Here is a 26,775-nt window from a genome sequence, read left to right as displayed (position 1 = left end):
CTGAGTTTGAAGGTAGGCCTTGAAATACATCCACGGATACACCTCCAATTGACTCAAATTATGTCAATTAGCCTATCAGAAGCTTCTAAAGCCTTGAAATCTTCTGGAATTTTCCAAGCTGTTTAAAAGGCACAGTCAACCTAGTGTATGTAAACTTCTGACCCACTGGAATTGTGATACAGTGAATTATAAGTGAAATAAACTGTCTGTAAACCATTGTTAAAATGACTTGTGTCATGCACAAAGTAGATGTCCTAACTGACTTGCCAAACTATAGTTTGTTAACAAGAAACTTGTGGAGTGGTTGAAAAACAAGTGTTAATGACTATCCTAAGTGTATGTAAACTTCCGACTTCAACTGTACTTATTCTCATTCACCTCTCTAGATTGGAGTGTATTAGGTAGTTGTTGGGAAATTGTTAGATTACTTGTTAGTTTTTACTGCAGTCGGAACTAGAAGCACAAGCATCACTACACTCGCATTAACATCTGCTAACCATGTGTATGTGACCAATAAAACGTGATTGTATCATCGGATAAACAAGGGAAGAATGATAGCATTGTTCTCTGGATGCAATACAATACAGAATTCATGACCAGTGAAACCTTTCACTTGTTTCCTGACTAGTAAAGAGCATGAAAGTTAAGGATGTGGTACTTTGAAACCAAGATATCACAATAGCAAAGGAGCAAGGTCAAGAGTTTTCCCCAGGGGAAATGAATACTAAAGTTAAAAGGTCATTGGATTCATGTGTAAATTAATGATATATAGACACCTCAGGAGAATGAAGGAAGTGAAAGTTGGACGAGGAATACAATGCAGTTATTCAGGGAAAACTGATGGCATATTGAAGCTATAAAACACTTTGTAACATCGCCTTCAACTCGATATAACTAGATTACAAGTCATGTCAGTGTGTTGAACTCTAGCAGACCATCAAAAATGTGGGGGTGATGACTTATCAACCTGTGTGCAAAAGTTAACAAATGAACATTAGCAAACATATAAAAGAATGCAGCGAGAGCAATATACTTGTTTTTAAACAATAATGCAAAACATGTAATGAAACCAATGTCCTGGCTGTGACCACAATGAGGGGATTGCATGCCGAGGTAGGAGTAAATGACACAGGATTTCCTGTCAGCCTTTCAACATATTTCACTCTTAACCTCTAAGTTCTCACTTCCCTCATCCCGTCAATTACCAGGCCAACTGTTGACAACAGTCAGAGAGGGTAGAATATGTACCATATTAGGAATAGTCAAGTGAGATCGTCAATACCATGTACTTGTTCCAGGGAGCACTTTAAGTACAATGAATGAAACATAACTGTATGGTGTGAACAGTGATTTATGAAAAAGTGTTTGCATTATGAATGTTTACTTGGACTCAGTGAACCTACGATTGTCTCAAACTCATCAGAAGACCGCAGCAGAACAGCAGGGGGAAATGGAAGATGTGAAACTCTGGAAAATATGTTTTATTGACTGCTGGAACTCTGTACTCCCCCTTTGGCTCTCCCAATTATCCCTACTCTGCAGACACGCAAGCAAACCATTACGTGGCATAGAAAAAGTAGTGACTTTGAACATGTGGCTACAGTATATCTGAAAACCCATATTTCCATTCTTACTCTGTTTTTTAGTGGTCAGTTGAACTGCATTTTCCACTGTTCCAAAAAGGTCTAGAATACTTCATCAGCACCCTGACTGAAGAGAACATGCAGCTGTAACACTTGTGAGAATAACCAGCGAATGTACAGTACATTACAGAATACTGACCTAAGCCATACAAGCTAATCAAATCCATGTCTACTACAACCACATGTACCCCGAAATAACATCAGTGTAATAAAAAGTGTTGTCAAACACAGCCTTTCTCTGAACCCTAGCTCACAGCCAAGGAGCCAGCCAATCACTCCCACCAAGTCCCAGTGATGCAATTCCCCAGAAAGGCTGGAGGAATTTCCCCACACTTCCTAGTTTTCCTCGAGGCCCTCAGTCTCATCCCGTGTCCCACAGAGAACTTCTCGTACCATGAGACAGGCGTGAGAAAACAGGGGCCGGAGAGAGGTGTCGGTCAAGTCTGTGTGTTTACCATAGTAATCATCACAGTGGGGGAGCCAAGAGGAAGTCAAAAAGAGGTAGAAAAGTAAAACATCCATGATGTTATGATATTCCGTTTGAGATTCCAAAATGGTAGGAAGGAAGTGTCTCTTGGGTTGTGGCAGAAATCCAGAAACGTGGTTGTGTGTATTTGGTGGGTCACAAGAAAATTCTAAAGCTTTTCATTTCGGTCACAATGAGAACAAGTTTGGTAACCAATGCAACACAGTGGACCGTACTGTAGTACACGAAGAAAAAGCACAGCGCTATACCACCATCTTATTTCAAAAGGACCATCCTCAACATGTGTCCAATGACATTTCAAAGGGGTGTGCATTAGATCATACTTCTCCAATATCAAAGCAGATAATAACCTTTGGTCATGATGGATGACAATCCTACAACATAATACTGTATATGTAGCCATTAGATAAGGTTATCATAGCATCACTTGATTGATGCTATATCACTTTCAACTATCACTGAACACTACTATGAATGAGGGGGAATACACAGCATAGTTAATACAACAGAAGATAGAGACCATCTCCCCTGCCCCCTTCCCCTCAAGCGGTCAACCATGCTGAACAGGGGCGCAACTTTGGTTTCAGAAGTGAGGAAGGGATTCTATTTTTTTTTTTTACCCAGTCGGATGCACACTCCAAAAACAGCCTACCCGACCACTCGGAGGCGGCCGCATGGTCCTAAAGCACACCGTCTCCCTGTTTTATACCACATTCCAATGATAAGACTGAGGGGGACAAATCATATTTCAGAATGTGGGCACCACGTCCTCAATCTACACACAATACCCTACAATGACAGAGAAAACAGGTTTAAATTTTTGCACATAAAAAAAAAAAAATCCAAATGAAATACCTTATTTACATAAGTATTTAGACCCTTTGGACATGATTCGGAAAGGCGCACAAACCTGTCTATATAAAAATGTGCCACAGTTGACAGTGTATGTCAGATCAAAAACCAAGCCAAGAGGTTGAAGTAAATGCTCCATAGCCCTTCCATACAGGATTGTGTTAGGGCACAGATCTGGGGAAGGGTACCAAAACATTTATGCAGCATTGAAGGTCCCCAAGAACGCAGTGGCCTCCATCATTCGTAAATGGAAGAGGTTTGGAACCACCATTCCTAGAGCTGGCTGCCCAACAAACTGAGCCATCAGGGGAGAAGGGACTTGGTCAGGGAGGTGACCAAGAACCCTGATGGTCACTGACAGAGCTCCAGAGTTCCTCTGTGGAGATGGGAGAACCTTCCAGAAGGACAACCATCTCTGCAGCAATCCACCAATAAGGCCTTTATGATAAGAGTGGCCAGATGGAAGCTACCCCTCAGGAAAATGCACGACATCCCGCCTGAAGGAACCTAAAGGACTCTCCAACCATAAGAAACAAGATTCTCTGGTCTGATGAAATGAAGATTGAACTCTTTGGCCTGAATGCCAAGCGTCACATCTGGAGGAAACGTGGCAACATCCTACCGTGAAGCATGGGTGGCAGCATCATGCCGTGGGGATGTTTTTCAGCGGCTTGGACTGGGAGACTAGTCAGGATTGAGGGAAAGATGAACGGAGCAAAGTACAGAGAGATCCTTGATGAAAACCTGCTCCAGAGCACTCAGGACCCGATCGAACATCTGTGGAAAGGCCTGAAAATAGCTGTGCAGCGATGCTCCCCATCCAGCCTGCCAGAGCTTGAGAGGATTGGCAGAGTAGAATGGGAGAAACTCCCCAAATACAGGTGTGCCAAGCTTGTAGCGTCAAACCCAATTAGACTTGAGGCTGTATTTGCTGCCAAAGGTCCTTCAACAAAGTAAAGGGTCTGAATACTTATGTAAGTGTGATACTTCTAAAAACCTGTTTTTGATTTGTCAGTATGGGGGTGTTGTGTGTAGACTGATGAAGGGAAGAAAACAATTGAATACATTTTAGAATAAGGCTGTAACGTAACAATGTAGAAAAAGTCAAGGAGCCTGAATACTTTCCAAATGCACTGTATAGGCATAAAACGGTAGTAGAATCCAGAATTTGTTTTTGTAAAATTGGAGAGAACCTTGAGCTAATACATGCCAGACAAAACAGTCTTATCTAGGTATCTCTATAATTCCTCATTTACTTCAGACTTAGAGGGTTTCCTCCATTCATTTTTTATAAACAAACCAAATAAAATGTCCTACGATGTCAAACTGGATGTAGCCAATCCAATGTGTAGCATTTCTGGACTGGGATTCCATGTTGGGCGAGTTCAAACCGGTACACTCCACTGTGCAGTCTCATCAGCTACACATCTAACTAGAAAAACATGCTTTTGTGTTACTGGGTAATGTTTTGCCATTTGACAAGACTCAGCTGTTTCAGTTGGACCCATGGTAAATAGTAGGTAACCTGAGACTACGGTCTACGAGTGGTGTGCAATGAAATGAGGTCTACGCCAATTGGTTAATTTCCCAAGTGTGGGTCTCTGCATAGTGCATGGTGTGCTCGGTTTGTTGGTACAGAATGGTGAATGCTGGGACTTAGGTAACCTAACCTATTCAACGTTATTATACCTTCTAGAACACACCTCTTTATCACTGCTACATTCTTTGAACAGGCAGTGGGCAGGCCTATAGGAATACAACAATCAAGGCTATTTTAAGAAAAGCCAAACCCTTTCTTTGACGCAATTGTGACATTTCATTGTTTCTCGCCCATAAAAAAACACGTCAACCTGAAGGTGGGACCGTAAAAGAACAAAGTATGACCTTAAACATCCCTTTTTCAACTGAGTGACTCACTAAAATGGCTGACACACAGACGTTGGAATGATGTCGCGTTCAAAACAACTGGGAACTTGGAAATCTTCGACTTCCGACTTCAGTGCGTTCAAAACAACTGGGAACTCTGGGGGGGAAAAACAAGCTCCGACTGGGAAAAATAGATTTGAACGGTCATCCAACTCGGGAACTTGGGCCTCTTTCTAGAGCTCAGACTTTCTGACCTGAAGATCACGGACGCCATGATTTGACCAGAGTTCCCAGTTGTTTTGAACGCGGAATGAGTGTTACGAGCAGGTCACAAGCCCTGTATTTACCGTGACAACTACACACAGAGGTGAATATCAAGATGATGTCAAGGTGGGACCACACGTCATTCATCAGTCCATCAGTGCTACTGCTGCTGAATACTCTGAAAGTAAGCTGGCAAAGTAGCCTTGGATCAACATCCAACTCCTATTCAAACTATGTCTGAGGCATTGGCAATAAGAGGAGTGTCCCATTCTGTTCATATCATGCAAATTCCATGTCCATATTGATTTAAACTGAGGTATGAGGGCAATCCTGAAGTGTTGTAGAAGGGACATGTCAAAACTGGTCTAGCTGCAGTATGTCTCTCATACCTCCAACAGCCAACCCAATTTGTTATTACTGTCATTTGTCTGATAAAAGTCAGCATTGTTATTGGTATAATAACAGACCTCTGTCTTCCCGGCAATTTCTGTTGCTCATAGTATGGCGAATGACATAGCTCTTTCCTGCAATATGGTAGCATTGGTGTAGGTATGCGCATGGTAGAGTCTTACCTGTAGTATCTGTTGCTCTAGCTGTGAGTTGGCTCTGCACAGCTCCATGATCTGTCTGAGCAGCAGCTTGGTGCTCTCGGTCTTCCCTGCTCCACTCTCCCCACTGTGTAACAAAGTACAGGAGACCATTCTAAATAAGTGCCAGTGTATCAGTGGCGCCATATAGTACGGCTGTATTACAACATTGAATAAGGCAATTTACTCAATTGCTCAAATTCAAAGAGAAAAAAAAAGCAGTGCATTGCTAGAATACACAGACTAGAGAAATAGACATTCTGAACACTGACTGGCAGATTCATTTGGTACAGATAACACAATATCACCTCAGAATGTCGACTTTTTAATCTACCTTGTTCAGAACCATATTCCTAATTAAGCTAGGCTTCAACATGATTGTTTACAAATGTGTTCATGTTTCTAGTGACCCAGAATTAGAAGGACATTTGGCAGCCAAATTACAGGAGCTTGATGTATCTCTCTACCAAACTGATAAGCAGTACACATGAGTGAGTACTTGAAAACCAGTGCAGGGTTTTGCATGAGCAATAGGACATGCAAATGTGCATGTGCAGCTGATAGTGTAGCCTAAATACAGTGAAGCTACTGTTGATACCAGGAGTCGCCATTCTGCCAAGGGGAGAAAGCCAAGCGTGGCCTAGGGCTATTGTTATAAGCTCTGATCGCAAATGGCATTTCACAAATAAATGTTTTAAATCTAATTTAAATGTTTCCATGACATCAACGCTGGTTGTATTTCCATTATTCCATCAGTCTTCTTGACTTTCTGCATAACGTTTGTGTTAAAAAAAACAACAACTCTACATTCACCAACTGCAAGTTAATGTCCAAGAACAACACTCAGTTTAAAATCCTGGGAGAACTGATAAGGCTTGGCAGTTGAATGCATTTCTTCCTTATCCCCATGTAAAATCTAGGCTCCATGGCAACTCTATAGCATATTTATTGTCCTACAATGAAGCAAGAAGTAAAAAAGAAAGTCAAAATAAAATAAAAAGAAAGTTTGAATTACAGAGGGACAGTATCGTTACAGCTAATGCCTGTTTGCCTGAGCCTGAAGCCTTGCAGGTGTTTGAACACATGCATACACACACACACTCTCATTCAAAATGCACACACGTGCACATACATGGACACACATGTAAATAGTGCCATACATGCACTCAAACATATTCAGTTGGCTTTGCTTTCATGATTTTTGCTCTCTATTTTCCTTTGTCTTTCTCTTTTGTTCATTTGATGGTCGCTGGTGCATTGGGGGACGGGGCTGTGGGGGGCAAAACTGTCAATGTAGTTTCATTTTGTCTACTGAACATTTGACACCTTTTGTCTGGCCCTTTCTAATTAAAATAAGAAGTGTTATTTACATCCTAACATTTGGGTATACCTATGCATTTAGGCTAGTGTTTTCTCTCCCTGTCATTGTATACTGTAGGTCATAGGGCTGGGCGATATGGCCTAAAAGTAATATATAAAAAAAATTCAGAGGTTTCGAAGAGTCACAAGATTTTATTTATATATAAATAACAAGAAATTGAGGTGTGTACAAACAAACAAACACACACACACACATCTATTTGTGCAAAACAAATTAATAACACCCACACGTATATTCTATTGTTAAGTAATGTTTGACCACTAGCTGTTTGAATATGTAATTTATATAATCATTTTTGGGAATACAACAATCAGTTGTTCAAGAGCCATGTTTTTATCATGTTGCTCCTGCTGTCAGTTGTCATGTACACCTGTTGGTCTTCGCTCATCTTCCACGATGCCAGAGTCGTTGAGATCCTGGGCCATTACTTCACCCGTATGATCATCGGGGAAGTAAGACGTCTGGAGGCAGACATTTCGCAATTTCCAGTGTTCATTGATGTAGTGGACTGTCAAACTTCGGTACGGCTCTGACGTTCTGCTCGACCATAGATCGACTGTGGTGGAAAAATAAGAAACACTAGCCAGCTTCTCTGCGACTCTTTCGCCGGTAGCAGTGTATAATCGCGGCAGGCCTTCTTCAGTTAAATACCTACGGCTTGGCAGCTGATATTTGTGGTCAACTGTACCTAGCAGCTTTTTAAAGCATGACTTTTCTACTGTAAAGACTGAAACCATATACAGTGGGGAGAACAAGTATTTGATACACTGCCGATTTTGCAGGTTTTCCTACTTACAAAGCATGTAGAGAGAGGTCTGTAACATTTTATCATAGGTACACTTCAACTGTGAGAGACGGAAACTAAAATAAAAATCCATAAAATCACATTATATGATCTTTTAAGTAATTAATTTGCTTTTTATTGCATGACATAAGTATTTGATCACCTACCAACCAGTAAGAATTCAGGCTGTTCGTTTTAGTTGTTAGTTTTTCTTTAAGATGCCCTCCTGTTCTCCACTCATTACCTGTATTAACTGCACCTGTTTGAACTCGTTACCTGTATAAAAGACTCTTGTCCACACACTCAAACAGACTCCAACCTCTCCACAATGGCCAAGACCAGAGTGCTGTGTAAGGACATCAGGGATAAAATTGTAGACCTGCACAAGGCTGGGATGGGCTACAGGACAATAGGCAAGCAGCTTGGTGAGAAGGCAACAACTGTTGGTGCAATTATTAGAAAATGGAAGAAGTTCAAGATGACGGCCAATCACCCTCGGTCTGGGGCTCCATGCAAGATCTCACCTCATGGGGCATCAATTATCATGAGGAAGGTGAGGGATCAGCCCAGAACTACACAGCAGGACCTGGTCAATGACCTGAAGAGACCTGGGACCACAGTCTCAAAGAAAACCATTAGTAACACACTACGCCGTCATGGATTAAAATCCTGCAGTGCACGCAAGGTCCCCCTGCTCAAGCCAGCGCATGTCTAGGCCCGTCTGAAGTTTGCCAATGACCATCTGGATGATCCAGAGGAGGAATGGGAGAAGGTCATGTGGTCTGATGAGACAAAAATAGGACTTTTTGGTCTAAACTCAACTCGCCGTGTTTGGAGGAAGAAGAAGGATGAGTACAACCCCAAGAACACCATCCCAACGTGAAGCATGGAGGTGGAAACATCATTATTTGGGGATGCTTTTCTGCAAAGGGGACAGGACGACTGCACCATATTGAGGGGAGGATGGATGGGGCCATGTATCGCGAGATCTTGGCCAACATCCTTCTTCCCTCAGTAAGAGCATTGAAGATGGGTCGTGGCTGGGTCTTCCAGCATGACAACGGCCCGAAGCACACAGCCAGGGCAACTAAGGAGTGGCTCCGTAAGAAGCATCTCAAGGTCCTGGAGTGGCCTAGCCAGTCTCCAGACCTGAACCCAATAGAACATCTTTGGAGGGAGCTGAAAGTCCTATTGCCCAGCGACAGCCCCGAAACCTGAAGGATCTGGAGAAGGTCTGTATGGAGGAGTGGGCCAAAATCCCTGCTGCAGTGTGTACAAACCTTGTCAAGAACTACAGGAAACGTATGATCTCTAATTGCAAACAAAGGTTTCTGTACCAAATATTAAGTTCTGCTTTTCTGATGTATCAAATACTTATGTCATGCAATAAAATGCAAAGTAATTACTTAAAAATCATACAATGTGATTTTCTGGATTTTTTTTTAGATTCCGTCTCTCACAGTTGAAGTGTACCTATGATAAAAATTACAGACCTCTACATGCTTTGTAAGTAGGAAAACCTGCAAAATCGGCAGTGTATCAAATAGTTGTTCTCCCCACTGTATTTCGCCATGTAATGGTCAATGCATCCATTCTCCTTCCACCTCAAACTTTTCTTGTGAAAGGCTGTCTAGGGCTGTGATTGGTGGATAACCTCTGTGCATGTGTTGGCACGCGATTGGGACATGATTCGACATTGGGCTGACAGAGACAGTGAGATGCTGCATTTGTAAAACGTTACGTTATAACAGAACCTCGATTATTGCGATACAGGCATTTTCCATATCGCGCTAAAACAAACTTGAATATATCACCCAGCCCTAGTAGGTCGTCAATCACAGTCCTTCCTTGTTGCCTAAACAATTATCAGCCTCATTCAACCCCTCCCACCGCCTGACTGGCTCATTTATCAGTGGCGTCGCTGTAACCCAGAACGACTGGCCCTATCAAACACTGCCGGGGCTGCTGGGAAGGCGTGTGCTTGGAACAACAAATGGGAAAATACTATACAAGCAACAACCGCATAGATCTGTAAAAGTGCATTAGTCCTTCCATTCATGCTTTAAAGCATTTAAGCCCCCCTCTTTCCAGATGGATCCACAAGCTTCTGTGGATGTAAAACAGAACATCTCACTTCCATTGCAGGAGTTTACCAATCAACATGTCCACAGATGCAACCTACATGGTGTTCACCCTTCCAGTCTACAAATAATTCGCAATAACACCTGTTTCCGGCCCTGAATACCCTCATGTATCACTTTCCTAAAAAGGACACAGCTGGAGATACACATCCTGTAGATACATGTATCTGCAATACTAGAATCCATGGTCTGGTTTGCTGATGTTACTTTTCAGTCCAAAGTTGTATGTTATGCCATTTGACATTTTATCTTAAGAGAAAATGGATAAAAGTGGCTTAAATTTTTAAACATTCACACGCAGGTTGCATATTCATTTAAGGTGACAAAGTGTTTGAAATGACCATATTAAAATCTATACACCAACATCTAAAAAAAGGTCTGTAGCCTGCAGCAGTGGAGAGCAAAGTACAGTACAAAATATCCTCCACTGGAATGATTGACAGGGCTAAAGTTAAGCTCCTAAACGTCTGATAAACCCATTGAGGAGAACCTCCCTCGTGTTAACCAAGTTTACTGTAGCTTTATGCCGGGGCAGACCTTCAGTGTAAGTTTATTTCTTAGGGAGGAATCCACATTACTGTAGTGGAAACCTCTGTAGCTTGATACTGGATGCTATAGTGGTATTGTAATTAAGAGATCCAAAACTGCTGTAAAATCATTTCCAGGAGATTTTGGGGGGATAACACACAGGAACCATGAGGGGAGTAGGTTGTGAGAAATGCTCAGATAAGGGGATTCAGACAGACAGACAGACAGTAAAAAAATATGTTTTTCTTCCATCTGCAATAGAAAAGGGTGCCATATTTCAAGCTAGATGAAGGTCACCAGAGGCAGATAAGGAAAACGGTGTGTTCTCACCAGGAGGCTACACAAGACCTCTTCACTATGGCAGCATTTAGCAGCAGGATAATGCTGACATGACGCAAGCCTGCTGATCTGCAGCCACAACAAACACAGACACAGCTACGCTGTCAATATCAGCATAAAAGAGAACCGCGAACGCTGAGCAAAACAAAACCCTGACATTGGTGTTTGTTGCTGTTTGTCAGGAAATGTCTGGATAGTGTTCAAGACAGCTTATGAAAAACCGTTCACACTATTGTGCCAACCCAAACTGAACCATGCTTGTAACAACGGTTCATGTAATAACTTGCCGGTTAACGTAATAAAACATTGAACAGGATGTATATCTCCAGCTGTGTCCTTTAAGGGATAGTTTGACATTTACTGGGGTAGGAGAGAATAGAGGGTTGATAAACTTTTATTTTTTTGCTTTGGGGAGGGTTGTGTTTTTTTTATTGGACACAGGGGAGGGTAATGTGTTTTTTCCCCTGGTTTTACTATATACACACATTTCAAATCAAATCAAATTTTATTTGTCACATACACATGGTTAGCAGATGTTACTGCGAGTGTAGCGAAATGCTTGTGCTTCTAGTTCCGACAATGCAGTAATAACCAACGAGTAATCTAACTAACAATTCCAAAACTACTACCTTATACACAAGTGTAAGGGGATAAACAATATGAACATAAAGATATGTGAATGCGTGATGGTACAGAACGGCATAGGCAAGATGCAGTAGATGGTATCGAGTACAGTATATACATATGAGATGAGTATGTAAACAAAGTGGCATAGTTAAAAGTGGCTAGTGATACATGTATTGAATAAAGATGCAGTAGATGATATAGAGTACAGTATATACGTAGACATGAGATAATATGTTTACATACCCTACATTATTCAAGTAGCATTGTTTAAAGTGGCTAGTGATACATTTTACATCAATTCCCATTATTAAAGTGGCTGGAGTTGAGTCAGTGTGTTGGCAGCAGCCACTCAATGTTAGTGGTGGCTGTTTAACAGTCTGATGGCCTTGAGATAGAAGCTGTTTTTCAGTCTCTCGGTCCCAGCTTTGATGCACCTGTACTAACCTCGCCTTCTGGATGATAGCGGGGTGAACAGGCAGTGGCTCGGGTGGTTGTTGTCCTTGATGAGCTTTATGGCCTTCCTGTGACATCGGGTGGTGTAGGTGTCCTGGAGGGCAGGTAGTTTGCCCCCGGTGATGCGTTGTGCGGTCCTCACTACCCTCTGGAGAGCCTTACGGTTGTGGGCGGAGCAGTTGCCGTACCAGGCGGTGATACAGCCCGACAGGATGCTCTCGATTGTGCATCTGTAGAAGTTTGTGAGTGCTTTTGGTGACAAGCCGAATTTCTTCAGCCTCCTGAGGTTGAAGAGGCGCTGCTGCGCCTTCTTCACGATGCTGTCTGTGTGGGTGGACCAATTCAGTTTGTCTGTGATGTGTACGCCGAGGAACTTAAAACTTACTAACCTCTCCACTACTGTTCCATCGATGTGGATAGGGGGGTGTTCCCTCTGCTGTTTCCTGAAGTCCACAATCATCTCCTTAGTTTTGTTGACGTTGAGTGTGAGGTTATTTTCCTGACACCACACTCCGAGGGCCCTCACCTCCTCCCTGTAGGCCGTCTCGTCGTTGTTGGTAATCAAGCCTACCACTGTTGTGTCGTCCGCAAACTTGATGATTGAGTTGGAGGCGTGCGTGGCCACGCAGTCGTGGGTGAACAGGGAGTACAGGAGAGGGCTCAGAACGCACCCTTGTGGGGCCCCAGTGTTGAGGATCAGCAGGGTGGAGATGTTGTTACCTACCCTCACCACCTGGGGGCGGCCCGTCAGGAAGTCCAGTACCCAGTTGCACAGGGCGGGGTTGAGACCCAGGGTCTCGAGCTTGATGACGAGTTTGGAGGGTACTATGGTGTTAAATGCTGAGCTGTAGTCGATGAACAGCATTCTCACATAGGTATTCCTCTTGTCCAGATGGGTTAGGGCAGTGTGTAGTGTGGTTGAGATTGCGTCGTCTGTGGACCTATTTGGGCGGTAAGCAAATTGGAGTGGGTCTAGGGTGTCAGGTAGGGTGGAGGTGATATGGTCCTTGACTAGTCTCTCAAAGCACTTCATGATGACGGAAGTGAGTGCTACGGGGCGGTAGTCGTTTAGCTCAGTTACCTTAGCTTTCTTGGGAACAGGAACAATGGTGGCCCTCTTGAAGCATGTGGGAACAGCAGACTGGGATAGGGATTGATTGAATATGTCCGTAAACACACCAGCCAGCTGGTCTGCGCATGCTCTGAGGGCGCGCCTGGGGATGCCGTCTGGGCCTGCAGCCTTGCGAGGGTTAACACGTTTAAATGTTTTACTCACCTCGGCTGCAGTATAGGAGAGTCCGCATGTTTTGGTTGCGGGCCGTGTCAGTGGCACTGTATTGTCCTCAAAGCGGGCAAAAAAGTTATTTAGTCTGCCTGGGAGCAAGGCATCCTGGTCCGTGACTGGGCTGGTTTTCTTTTGTAATCCGTGATTGACTGTAGACCCTGCCACATACCTCGTGTCTGAGCCTTTGAATTGCGATTCTACTTTGTCTCTATATTGACACTTAGCTTGTTTGATTGCCTTGCGGAGGGAATAGCTACACTGTTTGTATTCGGTCATGTTTCCGGTCACCTTGCCCTGATTAAAAGCAGTGGTTCGCGCTTTCAGTTTCACGCAAATGCTGCCATCAATCCACGGTTTCTGGTTTGGGAATGTTTTAATCGTTGCTATGGGAACGACATCTTCAACGCACGTTTTAATGAACTTGCTCACCGAATCAGCGTATTCGTCAATGTTGTTGTCTGACGCAATACGAAACATATCCCAGTCCACGTGATGGAAGCAGTCTTGGAGTGTGGAATCAGATTGGTCGGACAAGCGTTGAACAGACCTCAGCGCGGGAGCTTCTTGTTTTAGTTTCTGTTTGTAGGCAGGGAGCAACAAAATGGAGTCGTGGTCAGCTTTTCCGAAAGGAGAGCGGGAGAGGGCCTTATATGCGTCGCGGAAGTTAGAATAGCACTGATCCAAGGTTTTGCCAGCCCTGGTTGCGCAATCGATATGCTGATAGAATTTAGGGAGTCTTGTTTTCAGATTAGCCTTGTTAAAATCCCCAGCTACAATGAATGCAGCCTCAGGATATGTGGATTCCAGTTTGCAAAGAGTCAAATAAAGTTTGTTCAGAGCCATCGATGTGTCTGCTTGGGGGGGAATATATACGGCTGTGATTATAATCGAAGAGAATTCCCTTGGTAGATAATGCGGTCGACATTTGATTGTGAGGAATTCTAAATAAGGTGAACAGAAGGACTTGAGTACCTGTATGTTGTTATGATCACACCACGTCACATTAACCATGAAGCATACGCCCCCGCCCCTCTTCTTACCAGAAAGATGTTTGTTTCTGTCTGCGCAATGCGGGGAGAAACCAGCTGGCTGCACCGACTCCGATGGCTCACTGGAGAGACGCTATGTTTCCGTGAAGCAAAGAACGTTACAGTCTCTGATGTCCCTCTGGAATGCTACCCTTGCTCGGATTTCATCAACCTTGTTGTCAAGAGACTGGACATTGGCAAGAAGTATGCTAGGGAGTGGTGCGCGATGTGCCCGTCTCCGGAGTCTGACCAGAAGACCGCTTCGTTTCCCTCTTTTACAAAGTTTTTTGGGTCGCCGGCTGGGATCCATTGTCCTGGGTGAAAAGGCAGAACACAGGATCTGCTTCGCGAAAGTCATATTCTTGGTCGTACTGATGGTGAGTTGACGCTGCTCTTATATTCAGTAGGTCTTCTCGACTGTATGTAATGAAACCTAAGATGACCTGAAGTACCAATGTAAGAAATAACACGTAAAAAAACAAAAAACTGCATAGTTTCCTAGGAACGCGAAGCGAGGCAGCCATCTCTGTCGGCGCCATAGCCAAAATGTCCTCATCTGCTTGCACTATTAAGGTGTTTTGGTACTTCCCGTATGCACTAGGCTTTTCCACGCGCTTACGAAACCACAGGTCAATATAGTCTACTAGTCTGCCTAATCCTGTCCTCTTTCCACCATTCAGTGACAATAGTGGTAGGTGGATTGTTTGTCCAGATCTACAATAAGCAAACAACCAATCATACCACAACTAAAATCATTCAAATCTGCACCAATTTTCAATATAAATCCACCAGAACATAGAGGAATAGCTGATAGGCAGCGGAGAGGACAGGTGCGTCGTTGCGCATTAAAGAACAGTGAAGACATGAGAAACGCAGCTCAAAAAGCTCCCCTATTGATCTTGTTTTAGATGTGGCACCAACACAACCAGTCACAATGTTTTAAATCTGATTAGGCTACTTAAAAAGTATCCTGTAGGCTACCTGTGCATGTTCATCAACTCTACTAATTCCAGCATCCAAACTGGTCATTTGATGAATGGAAAGAGACATCTGTTACAAACCCCAACAAGTTTAATGAAAGTGAGCTTGTCCATGCAAGTGGTAAAGTCGATCTCCACGTTCATAAACACAGGGTCGCTACAGTTATTGTTATTTGAGGTTGTAATCATAATTGTTGGTCAATTCAATGAGGGGAGAGGCGTGTGCAATTTTTAAGTACAAGGGGATGTCCATGTCATTGTTTTGACACAGAGTAAAAACATTTCATAATTAAAGCTGCAAGCAGCTATTCCGGGGTTCAGATGTGTGTCCACTGTGTCACCATCAGGAAAAATTGCACAAATTGTCCTAGGACGAGTTATATTTGTACTGTTTACTAAGCTTGCCAAATATCAGAACACAAAATCAAGCTGCTCATGCAATATAATATGCTTTTCAGGTTTTATGGACCATTTTTAATGATGTTGACCACTTTAAAACGTCTTCTTCTCCAGGACCGCTGGACCGAGCAGCACCAAATTTGGTACATCTATGTATCCACATTTGTAAAGAAGAGGAATAATAATAGTCAACAAATATAATAGCTTTCACGAGCTTCGCTGCTAAACCCCTAATAAATGTCATCAGAGGTATCCTTTGGGTGCTATAATTCATTGTTTTTGATAAAAATATAATTTGTGTGATGTCAGAACTCTAGTCCGCCCACACCAGTCGCCGCTCAACTCCATCGTAAATCGTGGAGTTGGATTTAGTCAGCTAGTTCTGCACAGAAATAAACCAGTCAGTAAGTGGGCTCCCGAGTGGCGCAGCAGTCCAAGGAACTGCATCTCAGTGCTAGAGGCGTCACTACAGACACTGTGGTTAAAATCCAGGCTGTATCACAACCGGCCATGATTGGGAGTCCAATAGGGCGACGCACAATTGGCGTCATCCAGGTTTGGCCGGTGTAGGCTGTCATTGTAAATAAGAATTTGTTCTTAACTGACTTGCCTAGTTTTATTTATTATCTATATATTTTTTAACACCAGCAACCATCCAGCTCAAACACCAGATATTTCTAATATAAAATAACTGGTAATAAAAACAGGTTGACGTTTAAAGAATCTGCAGCATTTACTCAATGCAATCTTCGCGACAGGGGTAACATTGCCTTTAAATGGTGAATAGCCGAAAAGGGGTGCTTGAATCCTGGCCTAAGTAAAGATGTGTTCCATTACAACTTTTATTTAGAAAATTCCATTTCACTGATGTCATGAATGGCATTCATGAAACCTTCTATGAAACCAATCAAGTAAAGTGTTACCCGAGTGTATGTGTCTACATTTCAATTTGGTTTGGTAGTTTGGTGAACCAAACTATGTCTTCATGTATGAGTACGCAGTTAATTTGGTGTGTGTACATTTTAATTTGTGCGTCTTTACATTCACCTGCAAATTTATTTAGGTACACCCATCTAGGACCGGGTCGGACTTCCCATGCCTCCAGAACAGCCCGATTCTTCTGGGAATTCTACAAGATGTCGGAAACATTCCACAGGGATGTTGGTCCATGCTAATGCGATGGCATCACTCAGTTGCTACAGATTGGACGGCGGTACATTCATGCTGTGAACAGCTCATTCCATCTCATCCCAAAGATGCTCAATTGGTTTGAGGTCTGGGGACTGTGCAAGCCACTCAAGTGAACTGAACTCGCAGTCATGTTCCAGGCAATGTTTTTCCACTCCTCAAATGTCCAGTGTTAGTGATCGTGTGCCGACTAGAGCCGCTTCTTCTTGTTTTTAGCTGATAGGAGATGAACCCGGTGTGGTCATCTGCTGCAATAGCCCATCCGACAAGGATCGACCATTTGTTCGTTCCGAGATGCCATTCTGCACATCACTGCTGTACTACGCCATTATTGATCTGTTTGTGGCCCGCCTCTTAACTTGCCCTATTCTTGCCATTTTCCTTCGACAAGCTGTTTTCGCTCCGGGACTTCCACCGAATGAATGTTTTCTGTTTATTGCACCATTCTCGGCAAACCCTTGACACTCTCGTGTGTGAAAACCCCCGGAGGGCGGCCATTTCTATTTTTATTTATTTATTTATTTATTTATTTTTCTTCTTGGGCCTCTATAACTATATCTATTGTTTTTATTTTTGTTGTTGTTGTGTGATTTGGATTAATCCCATCTACCACACGGAAACCCACTAATCTACTGACGGAATGCAAGAGTTGGCTAATAACAGACCTCCATTCTATGCTAGCTTACTCCTATGCTAGCTTGCTACCGATTTAGCTGTCTAAATCGCCGTGACCCCCAACCAACCTCTCCACTCACTGGACCCTTTTGATCACTCGACTGAGCATGCCTCTCCTTAATGTCAATATGCCTTGTCCATTGCTGTTCTGGTTAGTGTTTATTGGCTTATTTCACTGTAGAGCCTCTAGTCCTGCTCATTATACCTTATCCAACCTATTAGTTCCACCACCCACACATGCAATGACATCTCTTGGTTTCAATTATGTTTCTAGAGACAATATCTCTCTCTTCATCACTCAATACCTAGGTTAACCTCCACTGTATTCACATCCTACCTTACCTTTGTCTGTACATTATACCTTGATGCTATTTTATCGCCCCCAGAAACCTCCTTTTACTCTCTGTTCCAGACGTTCTAAACGACCAATTCTTATTGCTTTTAGCCGCACCCTTATTCTACTCCTACTCTGTTCCTCTGGCGATGTAGAGGTGAATCCAGGCCCTGCAGTGCCTAGCTCCACTCCTATTCCCCAGGCGCTCTCTTTTGACAACTTCTGTAACCGTAATAGCCTTGGTTTCATGCATGTTAACATTAGAAGCCTCCTCCCTAAGTTGGATCTATTCACTGCTTTAGCACACTCTGCCAACCCGGATGTTCTAGCTGTGTCTGAATCCTGGCTTAGGAAGACCACCAAAAATTCAGACATTTTAATTCCAAACTACAACATTTTCAGACAAGATAGAACTGCCAAAGGGGGCGGTGTTGCAATCTACTGCAAAGATAGCCTGCAGAGTTCTGTCCTACTATCCAGGTCTGTACCCAAACAATTTGAACTTCTACTTTTAACAATCCACCTCTCTAAAAACAAGTCTCTCACCGTTGCCACCTGCTATAGACCACCCTCTGCCCCCAGCTGTGCTCTGGACACCATATGTGAACTGATTGCCCCCCATCTATCTTCAGAGCTTGTGCCTAAACTGGAACATGCTTAACACCCCAGCCATCCTACAATCTAAACTTGATGCCCTCAACCTCACACAAATTATCAATGAACCTACCAGGTACCTCCCCAAAGCCTTAAACACGGGCACCCTCATAGATATCATCCTAACCAACTTGCCCTCTAAATACACCTCTGCTGTTTTCAACCAAGATCTCAGCGATCACTGCCTCATTGCCTGCATCCGTAATGGGTCAGCGGTCAAACGACCTCCACTCATCACTGTAAAACGCTCCCTGAAACACTTCAGCGAGCAGGCCTTTCTAATCGACCTGGCCGGGGTATCCTGGAAGGATATTGATCTCATCCCGTCAGTAGAGGATGCCTGAATATTTTTTTTAAATGCCTTCCTAACCATCTTAAATAAACATGCCCCATTCAAGAAATTTAGAACCAGGAACAGATATAGCCCTTGGTTCTCCCCAGACCTGACTGCCCTTAACCAACACAAAAACATCCTATGGCGTTCTGCATTAGCATCGAACAGCCCCCGTGAAATGCAGCTGTTCAGGGAAGCTAGAAACCATTATACACAGGCAGTTAGAAAAGCCAAGGCTAGCTTTTTCAAGCAGAAATTTGCTTCCTGCAACACTAACTCAAAAAAGTTCTGGGACACTAAAGTCCATGGAGAATAAGAACACCTCCTCCCAGCTGCCCACTGCACTGAAGATAGGAAACACTGTCACCACTGATAAATCCACCATAATTGAGAATTTCAATAAGCATTTTTCTACAGCTGGCCATGCTTTCCACCTGGCTACTCCTATCCCAGTCAACAGCACTGCACCCCCCACAACAACTCGCCCAAGCCTTCCCCATTTCTCCTTCTCCCAAATCTGCTCAGCTGATGTTCTGAATGAGCTGCAAAATCTGGACCCCTACAAATCAGCCGGGCTAGACAATCTGGACCCTTTCTTTCTAAAATTATCTGCCAAAATTGTTGCCACCCCTATTACTAGCCTGTTCAACCTCTCTTTCGTGTCATCTGAGATTCCCAAAGATTGGAAAGCAGCTGCAGTCTTCAAAGGGGGTGACACTCTTGACCCAAACTGCTACAGACCTATATCTACCCTACCATGCCTTTCTAAGGTCTTCGAAAGCCAAGTCAACAAACAGATTACCGACCATTTCGAATCTCACCATACCTTCTCTGCTATGCAATCTGGTTTCAGAGCTGGTCATGGGTGCACCTCAGCCACGCTCAAGGTCCTAAATGATATCTTAACCGCCATCGATAAGAAACATTACTGTGCAGCCGTATTCATTGATCTGGCCAAGGCTTGACTCTGTCAATCACCACATCCTCATCGGCAGACTCGACAGCCTTGGTTTCTCAAATGATTGCCTCGCCTGGTTCACCAACTACTTCTCTGATAGAGTTCAGTGTGTCAAATCGGAGGGTCTGCAGTCCGGACCTCTGGCAGTCTCTATGGGGGTGCCACAGGGTTCAATTCTTGGACCGACTCTCTTCTCTGTATACATCAATGAGGTCGCTCTTGCTGCTGGTGAGTCTCTGATCCACCTCTACGCAGACGACACCATTCTGTATACTTCTGGCCCTTCTTTGGACACTGTGTTAACAACCCTCCAGGCAAGCTTCAATGCCATACAACTCTCCTTCCGTGGCCTCCAATTGCTCTTAAATACAAGTAAAACTAAATGCATGCTCTTCAACCGATCGCTACCTGTACCTACCCGCCTGTCCAACATTACTACTCTGGACGGCTCTGACTTACGTGGAATAGAATACGTGGACAACTACAAATACTTAGGTGTCTGGTTAGACTGTAAACTCTCCTTCCAGACCCATATCAAACATCTCCAATCCAAAGTTAAATCTAGAATTGGCTTCCTATTTCGCAACAAAGCATCCTTCACTCATGCTGCCAAACATACCCTTGTAAAACTGACCATCCTACCAATCCTCGACTTTGGCGATGTCATTTACAAAATAGCCTCCAATACCCTACTCAACAAATTGGATGCAGTCTATCACAGTGCAATCCGTTTTGTCACCAAAGCCCCATATACTACCCACCATTGCGACCTGTACGCTCTTGTTGGCTGGCCCTCGCTTCATACTCGTCGCCAAACCCACTGGCTCCATGTCATCTACAAGACCCTGCTAGGTAAAGTCCCCCCTTACCTCAGCTCGCTGGTCACCATTGCATCTCCCACCTGTAGCACACGCTCCAGCAGGTATATCTCTCGAGTCACCCCCAAAACCAATTATTTCTTTGGCCGCCTCTCCTTCCAGTTCTCTGCTGCCAATGACTGGAACGAACTACAAAAATCTCTGAAACTGGAAACACTTATCTCCCTCACTAGCTTTAAGCACCAACTGTCAGAGCAGCTCACAGATTACTGCACCTGTACATAGCCCACCTATAATTTAGCCCAAACAACTACCTCTTTCCCTACTGTATTTTATTTATTTATTTTGCTCCTTTGCACCCCATTATTTTTATTTCTACTTTGCACATTCTCCCATTGCAAATCTACCATTCCAGTGTTTTACTTGCTATATTGTATTTACTTTGCCACCATGGCCTTTTTGCCTTTACCTCCCTTATCTCACCTCCTTTGCTCACATCGTATATAGACTTGTTTATACTGTATTATTGACTGTATGTTTGTTTTACTCCATGTGTAACTCTGTGTCGTTGTATGTGTCGAACTGCTTTGCTTTATCTTGGCCAGGTCGCAATTGTAAATGAGAACTTGTTCTCAAAAATTCTGAGATCCTGGATCCAGCTCACCTGGAAACAACGATCATACCACACTCAGTCACTTAGGTCACTTGTTTTGCCCCTTCGAACACTCAATAGAACAGTAACTAACGATGCCTGTCTGCATGCTCTATATAGAAAGCCACATTACTCCCCATCTGCAGGAGCGAGCCATTTGAGAACGGGTGGTGTACCTAATAAACTGTCCGGTGAATGTCTACGACTGTGCATGTGTGTACATTTCAACGTGTGCTTGTGAGTGTTCCTGTATGATGGGCATGTGTTTGAGTTGTAATTGTCAGTGGGTGGTAGTACAGTTGAAGTTGGAAGTTTAGCCAAATACATTTAAACTCAAGTTTCACAATTCCTGACATTTAATCCTAGTAAAAATTCCATGTCTTAGGATCACCACTTTATTTTAAGAATGTGAAATGTCAGAATTGAGAGAATTATTTATTTCAGCTTTTATTTCTTTCATCACATTCCCAGTGGGTCAGAAGTTTACATACAGTCAATTAGTATTTGATAGCATTGCCTTTAAATTGTTTTACATGGGTCAAATGTTTCGGGTAGCCTTTCACAAGCTTCCCACAATAAGTTGGATGAATTTTGGCCCATTCCTCTGACAGAGTTGGTGTAACTGAGTCAGGTTTGTCTGCCTCCTTGTTCGCACACACTTTTTCAGTTCTCCCCACAAATGTTCTATAGGATTGAGGTCAGGGCTTTGTGATGGCCACTCTAATACCTTGACTTTGTTGTCCTGAAGCCATTTTGCCACACCATTGGACGCATGCTTGGGGTCATTGTCCATTTGGAAGACCCATTTGCGACCAAGCTTTAACTTCCTGATTGATGTCTTGAGATGTTGCTTCAATATATCCACATAATTTTCTTTCCTCATGATGTCATCTATTTTGTGAAGTCATCTCTAGGAGACAGAACACGTCTCCTTCCTGAGCGGTATGACGGCTGCGTGGTCCCATGGTGTTTATACTTGCGTACTATTGTTTGTACAGATAAACGTGGTACCTTCAGGCGTTTGGAAATTGTTCCCAAGGATGAACCAGACATGGGGAGGTCTATAATTTTTTTCTGAAGTCTTGGCTGATTTCTTTTGATTTTCCCATGACGTCAAGCAAAGAGGCACTGAGTTTGAAGGTAGGCCTTGAAATACATCCACAGGTACACCTCCAATTGACTCAAATTATGTCAATTAGCATGTCAGAAGCTTCTAAAGCTATGCCATCCTTTTCTGGAATTTTCCAAGCTGTTTAAAGGCACAGTCAGCTTAGTTTATGTAATCTTCTGACCCACTGGAATTGTGTTATTTCACTTATAATTCACGGTGTCTAAACAATTGTTGGAAAAATGACTTGTGTCATGCACAAAGTAGATGTCCTAACCGACTTGCCAAAACTATAGTTTGTTAACAAGACATTTGTGGAGTGGTTGAAAAACAAGTTAATGACTCCAACCTAAGTGTATGTAAACTTCTGACTTCAACTGTATGTGCATCAAATTGAGAAAAGTAGCACATAAAAACATTGATTTTGGTATGTTATTACATGATTGGTTGAAGTTATTACATTATTCATCCACAAAGTTGTTACTCACCGGTTAATGTAATAATTACAGGTTAATAGCGGAACATTTTATTACGTTAACCAGCAAGTTATTACATTAACCCGTTTTTTTACGTACAAAATTGAAAAGTTATTACATTAACCAGTGTATTACATTAACCGTTGTTACAGTGCTGGCTTGGATACTTTCTATGAATTGTCCTTTACAACATGTTTCCAGCAACTATTATAGTGGATATGTGACCAGGCTAGTCCAATACAGCTTGGCTCAGTAGTGTAAAATAAGTATTAGACTGTTAATGGATTTACCTGATAACAATGCATTGGTTTCGGGGTCCCGTGGCTAACCTTCCCATCATGGACTGGTAGGCTCTGTCTGCCACAGCGAATATATGAGGAGGTAGCTTGCTCTTCTCATGGTACTTATACCTCTCTGACACCTGCACAGATACAAGGAGGAACATCTTTAAAGCCATTGTCTACAAATAGTTTAGTAGATTTTTTTTTTTTTAAGATTCCTGGTCAGTTATGTCACCTAAGATAATAAAGGCAAGCATAAGTGCTAAAGCCTCAATATTAGTTGGAGCTATTCAAAAGTCCCCAAAACAATTGCAAGTTCAGTGTCTAGTCCTATTCCAAGAAAATAAGTTATCTTCTGGGTTGAAGTGCCATTATTAATTGCAATATGCCAACTTTAATGTTTTCCAGGTTATAATGAGTCACAAGATAACTAGGGCAGCTTTTAGGAGAAAGTCTGCCAGCACAGCTTAATGCTTATTGGTCTTGTGGGAGTACTTACCTCTTTCACATAGAGAGGGAGGTATTTAAATGGATTTATGGCCACCAAGATGTCCCCAATGTAGGTCTTGTAGAGATAGGTGGTAAGAGGGAAAGAGAGAGAGAGAGTTTACTAGGTTACTGGCCCAACACTTTAACCGCTAGGCTACCTGCCGCCCAATTAATGTGTATTGTACTGTATTTTCAAACACACACACCACTCCACTCACTGCATAGAGTCAATGTCACTGACTCTACGCACACACACTTCTACACACGCTGCAGCTACTGTCTATTATCTATCCTGTTGCCTAGTCACTTCACCAGTACTTACAGTATATGTACATATCTACCTCAATTTCGTTGTACACCTGCACATCAACTTGGTACTGGTACTCAATGTACAGTGCATTCAGAAAGTACTCAGAACCCTTGACTTTGTCCACATCTTGGTTGCGTTACAGCCTTATTCTAAAATTGATTAAATAGTTTCCCCCCTCATCAATCTACACACAATACCCCATAATAAAAAAGCATAAACAGTTGACATTTTTGCACATTTATAAAAATAAATATCACATTTGCATAAATATTCAGACCCTTTCCTCAGTACCATGTTGAAGCACCTTTGGCAGCGATTACCAAGTCTTCTTGGGTATGACGCTATAGCTTGGCCCACTTGTATTTGGGGAATTTCCCCCATTCTTCTCTGCAGATCCTCTCAAGCTCTGTCTGGTTGGATGGGGAGCATCGCTGCACAGGTATTTTCAGGTCTCTCCAGAGATGTTCGATCTGGTTCAATTCCGGGCTCTGGCTGGGCCACTCAAGGACATTGAGACTGGCCCAGAAGCCACTCCTGTGTGGTCTTGGCTGTGTGCTCCATTCATCTTTCCCTCAATCCTGACTCATCTTCCAGTCCCTGTCGCTGAAAAACATCCCCACAGCATGATGCTGCCACCACCACGCTTCACCGTAGGGATGGTGCAAGGTTTCCTCCAGACGTGACGCTTGGCATTCAGGCCAAAGACATCAATCTTGGTTTCATCAGACCAACGAACCTCGTCTTTCATGGTCTGAGTCCTTTAGGTGCCTTTTGGCAAACTTTAAGTGCGCTGGCGTGCCTTTTGATGAAGAGTGGCTTCCATCTGACCACTCTACCATAAAGGCCTGTCTCGGAGCTCTACGGACAATTCCTTCGACCTCATGGCTTGGTTTTTGTTCTGACATACACTGTCAACTGTGGGACCTTATATAGACAGGTGTGCCTTTCCAAATTATGTCCAATCAATTGAAATGACCACAGGTGGACTCCAATGAAGTTGTAGAATCATTTCAAGGATGATCAATGGAAACAGGATGCACCGGAGCTCAATTTCAAGTCTCACAGCAAATAAGGTATTTCGGTTTTTTATACATTTGCAAAAATGTCTAAAAAACTGTTGTTTTCGCTTTGCCATTATGGGGTTGTGTGTGTAGATTGATGAGGCAATTTTTTTTTTTTATTTAATCCATTTCGGGAATAAGGCTGTAACGTAACAAAATGTGTAAAAAAATCAAGGGGTCTGCTTTCCAAATATATATTCCGTATATAGCCAAGCTATCATATCTAATTTTGTATTTATTCCTTGTGTTACTATTATTATTTTTTATTTGTTGTATTCTGCATTGTTGGGAAGGGCCTAAATAAGCATTTCACTGTTAGTCTATACTTGTTGACGAACCATCTGACAATTACAATTTATTTGTGACAAAGGTTTTGTTCTGGCAGCAAACAATGGCATGAATTAAAATGACATGTTGATATATGACTGAATATCTGTGTTGTACATAGATCCCAACCCTTCAACATTGTTGATGGTTTTTTTTGCTCGGAAAACTTGGGGGGCCAAATAAAACCACTCCCGGGGGAATCAGTTACGAAACTCTGCCCTAACCCCTAGCACTAACGTTAGCCCTGCTAGCTAACCTTAGTGTTAGCCACCTAGCTAACGTTAGCTACAACAAATTGGAATTTGTAACATATCATACTTCTTTTTTCAAATTCGTAACATATCATACAAATTGCAATTCGTAACGTAACATACAAATTGTAATTCCTAACATATCATACGAAATGAATGATGGACATCCACAAATTAATACCATGCGAAAACGTAACATACCACATTAAATTAAATGTATCGGATTTACGTACAGAACAATAGGACATGCTCTGAAACCACGTTGCTTTTCCCAAAACAGTCACATACACATTTCAAGTCTGAACATGTACTTACATAGATGCGATCTTGTTTGAACCGTTGACTCAGGGATTCCAACAAACTTTGTTCATCCAAATCTGACAAGGCTGCCAAATCTTCGTGGAAGAGCCCCTCCATTTCTTTCTAAATCGTATTTATTCGATAAACTCGGATGCAATAATTATATGTAACGTTACTGGACTATACTGAAGCTTGATAAAAACAAATTAATTTGCCTTGGTTTTCTGACATTAAAATCCAACATATGCGCCTAAAAACGACAGCGGTGTTAATGTCGTAAAAAGTCTACTGTGACAGCAGTGCACACTGCGTAACTGAACTGAGTTTACTCTACTCCCAGGGGAGTACTGAAGTTAAAAGGCGTGCAAAGCAAGGGTTCCCTCTCTTTCGTTGCTATACTGTATCCTTGGGACGGCCAACCCTGACGTCACCCCGTTGAAATTAAAATGTATAATGGTTAAAGGAAAACTCCCCCAAACTATATTTTAGTATTTGTTTCATTCGTCAATTGTTGATATAGTCCAGTCATATAGCCTTGATTGGCGGCTCGCAGTAATATTTATATTTTAAATGTACAGACTACCAGGGTTGGGGAGTAACAGATTATATGTAATGTGTTACACGTACGGGATTACAAAAAGCTAACTGTAATTTGTTAAAATACCAGCAAAACATATTGTAATCAGATTACAGATACTTCGAGGATTACTTTGAAATTCAGAAAGGATGTTTGCGAAAAAAATATTTGACACTTCTCTGTTTTCTCAATGAAATTCAAAACAGCATTGAAAAAATGAGCATAAATGGTCTCTGACCATAAATCAGAGACCACTATGATGACACCAAATGTGTTTGATGGATTGCGGGAAAATAGCAGGAATAGGCGTTTGTAGGCTACAATCCAAGCTGTTTTTC

At 42.7% G+C, this 26,775-nt stretch overlaps 1 protein-coding gene across 1 annotated transcript in view; it reads right to left on the bottom strand.

The window, feature by feature from the left end:
• The window catches only part of LOC110509844 (myosin-IIIb), a 59,547-nt gene extending 33,268 nt beyond the window's left edge, over positions 1 to 26,279 (bottom strand). Inside the window, exons 1-4 of the mRNA XM_021590983.2 lie at positions 25,876 to 26,279; positions 23,622 to 23,687; positions 23,132 to 23,262; positions 5,685 to 5,787 (exon numbers count right to left, since the gene is read on the bottom strand). Of these exons, the coding sequence (XP_021446658.1) occupies positions 5,685 to 5,787; positions 23,132 to 23,262; positions 23,622 to 23,687; positions 25,876 to 25,977 (402 nt within the window). The 5' untranslated portion in view covers positions 25,978 to 26,279. The remainder of the gene's footprint in view (positions 1 to 5,684; positions 5,788 to 23,131; positions 23,263 to 23,621; positions 23,688 to 25,875) is intronic.
• Positions 26,280 to 26,775: the final 496 nt, after the last annotated feature.

The sequence above is a fragment of the Oncorhynchus mykiss genome, chromosome Y (assembly GCF_013265735.2).
Source record: "Oncorhynchus mykiss isolate Arlee chromosome Y, USDA_OmykA_1.1, whole genome shotgun sequence".
NCBI classification, from domain to species: domain Eukaryota; kingdom Metazoa; phylum Chordata; class Actinopteri; order Salmoniformes; family Salmonidae; genus Oncorhynchus; species Oncorhynchus mykiss.
Note: the sequence above shows the minus strand (reverse complement) of the source record. Positions and strands in the feature narration are given on the sequence as shown.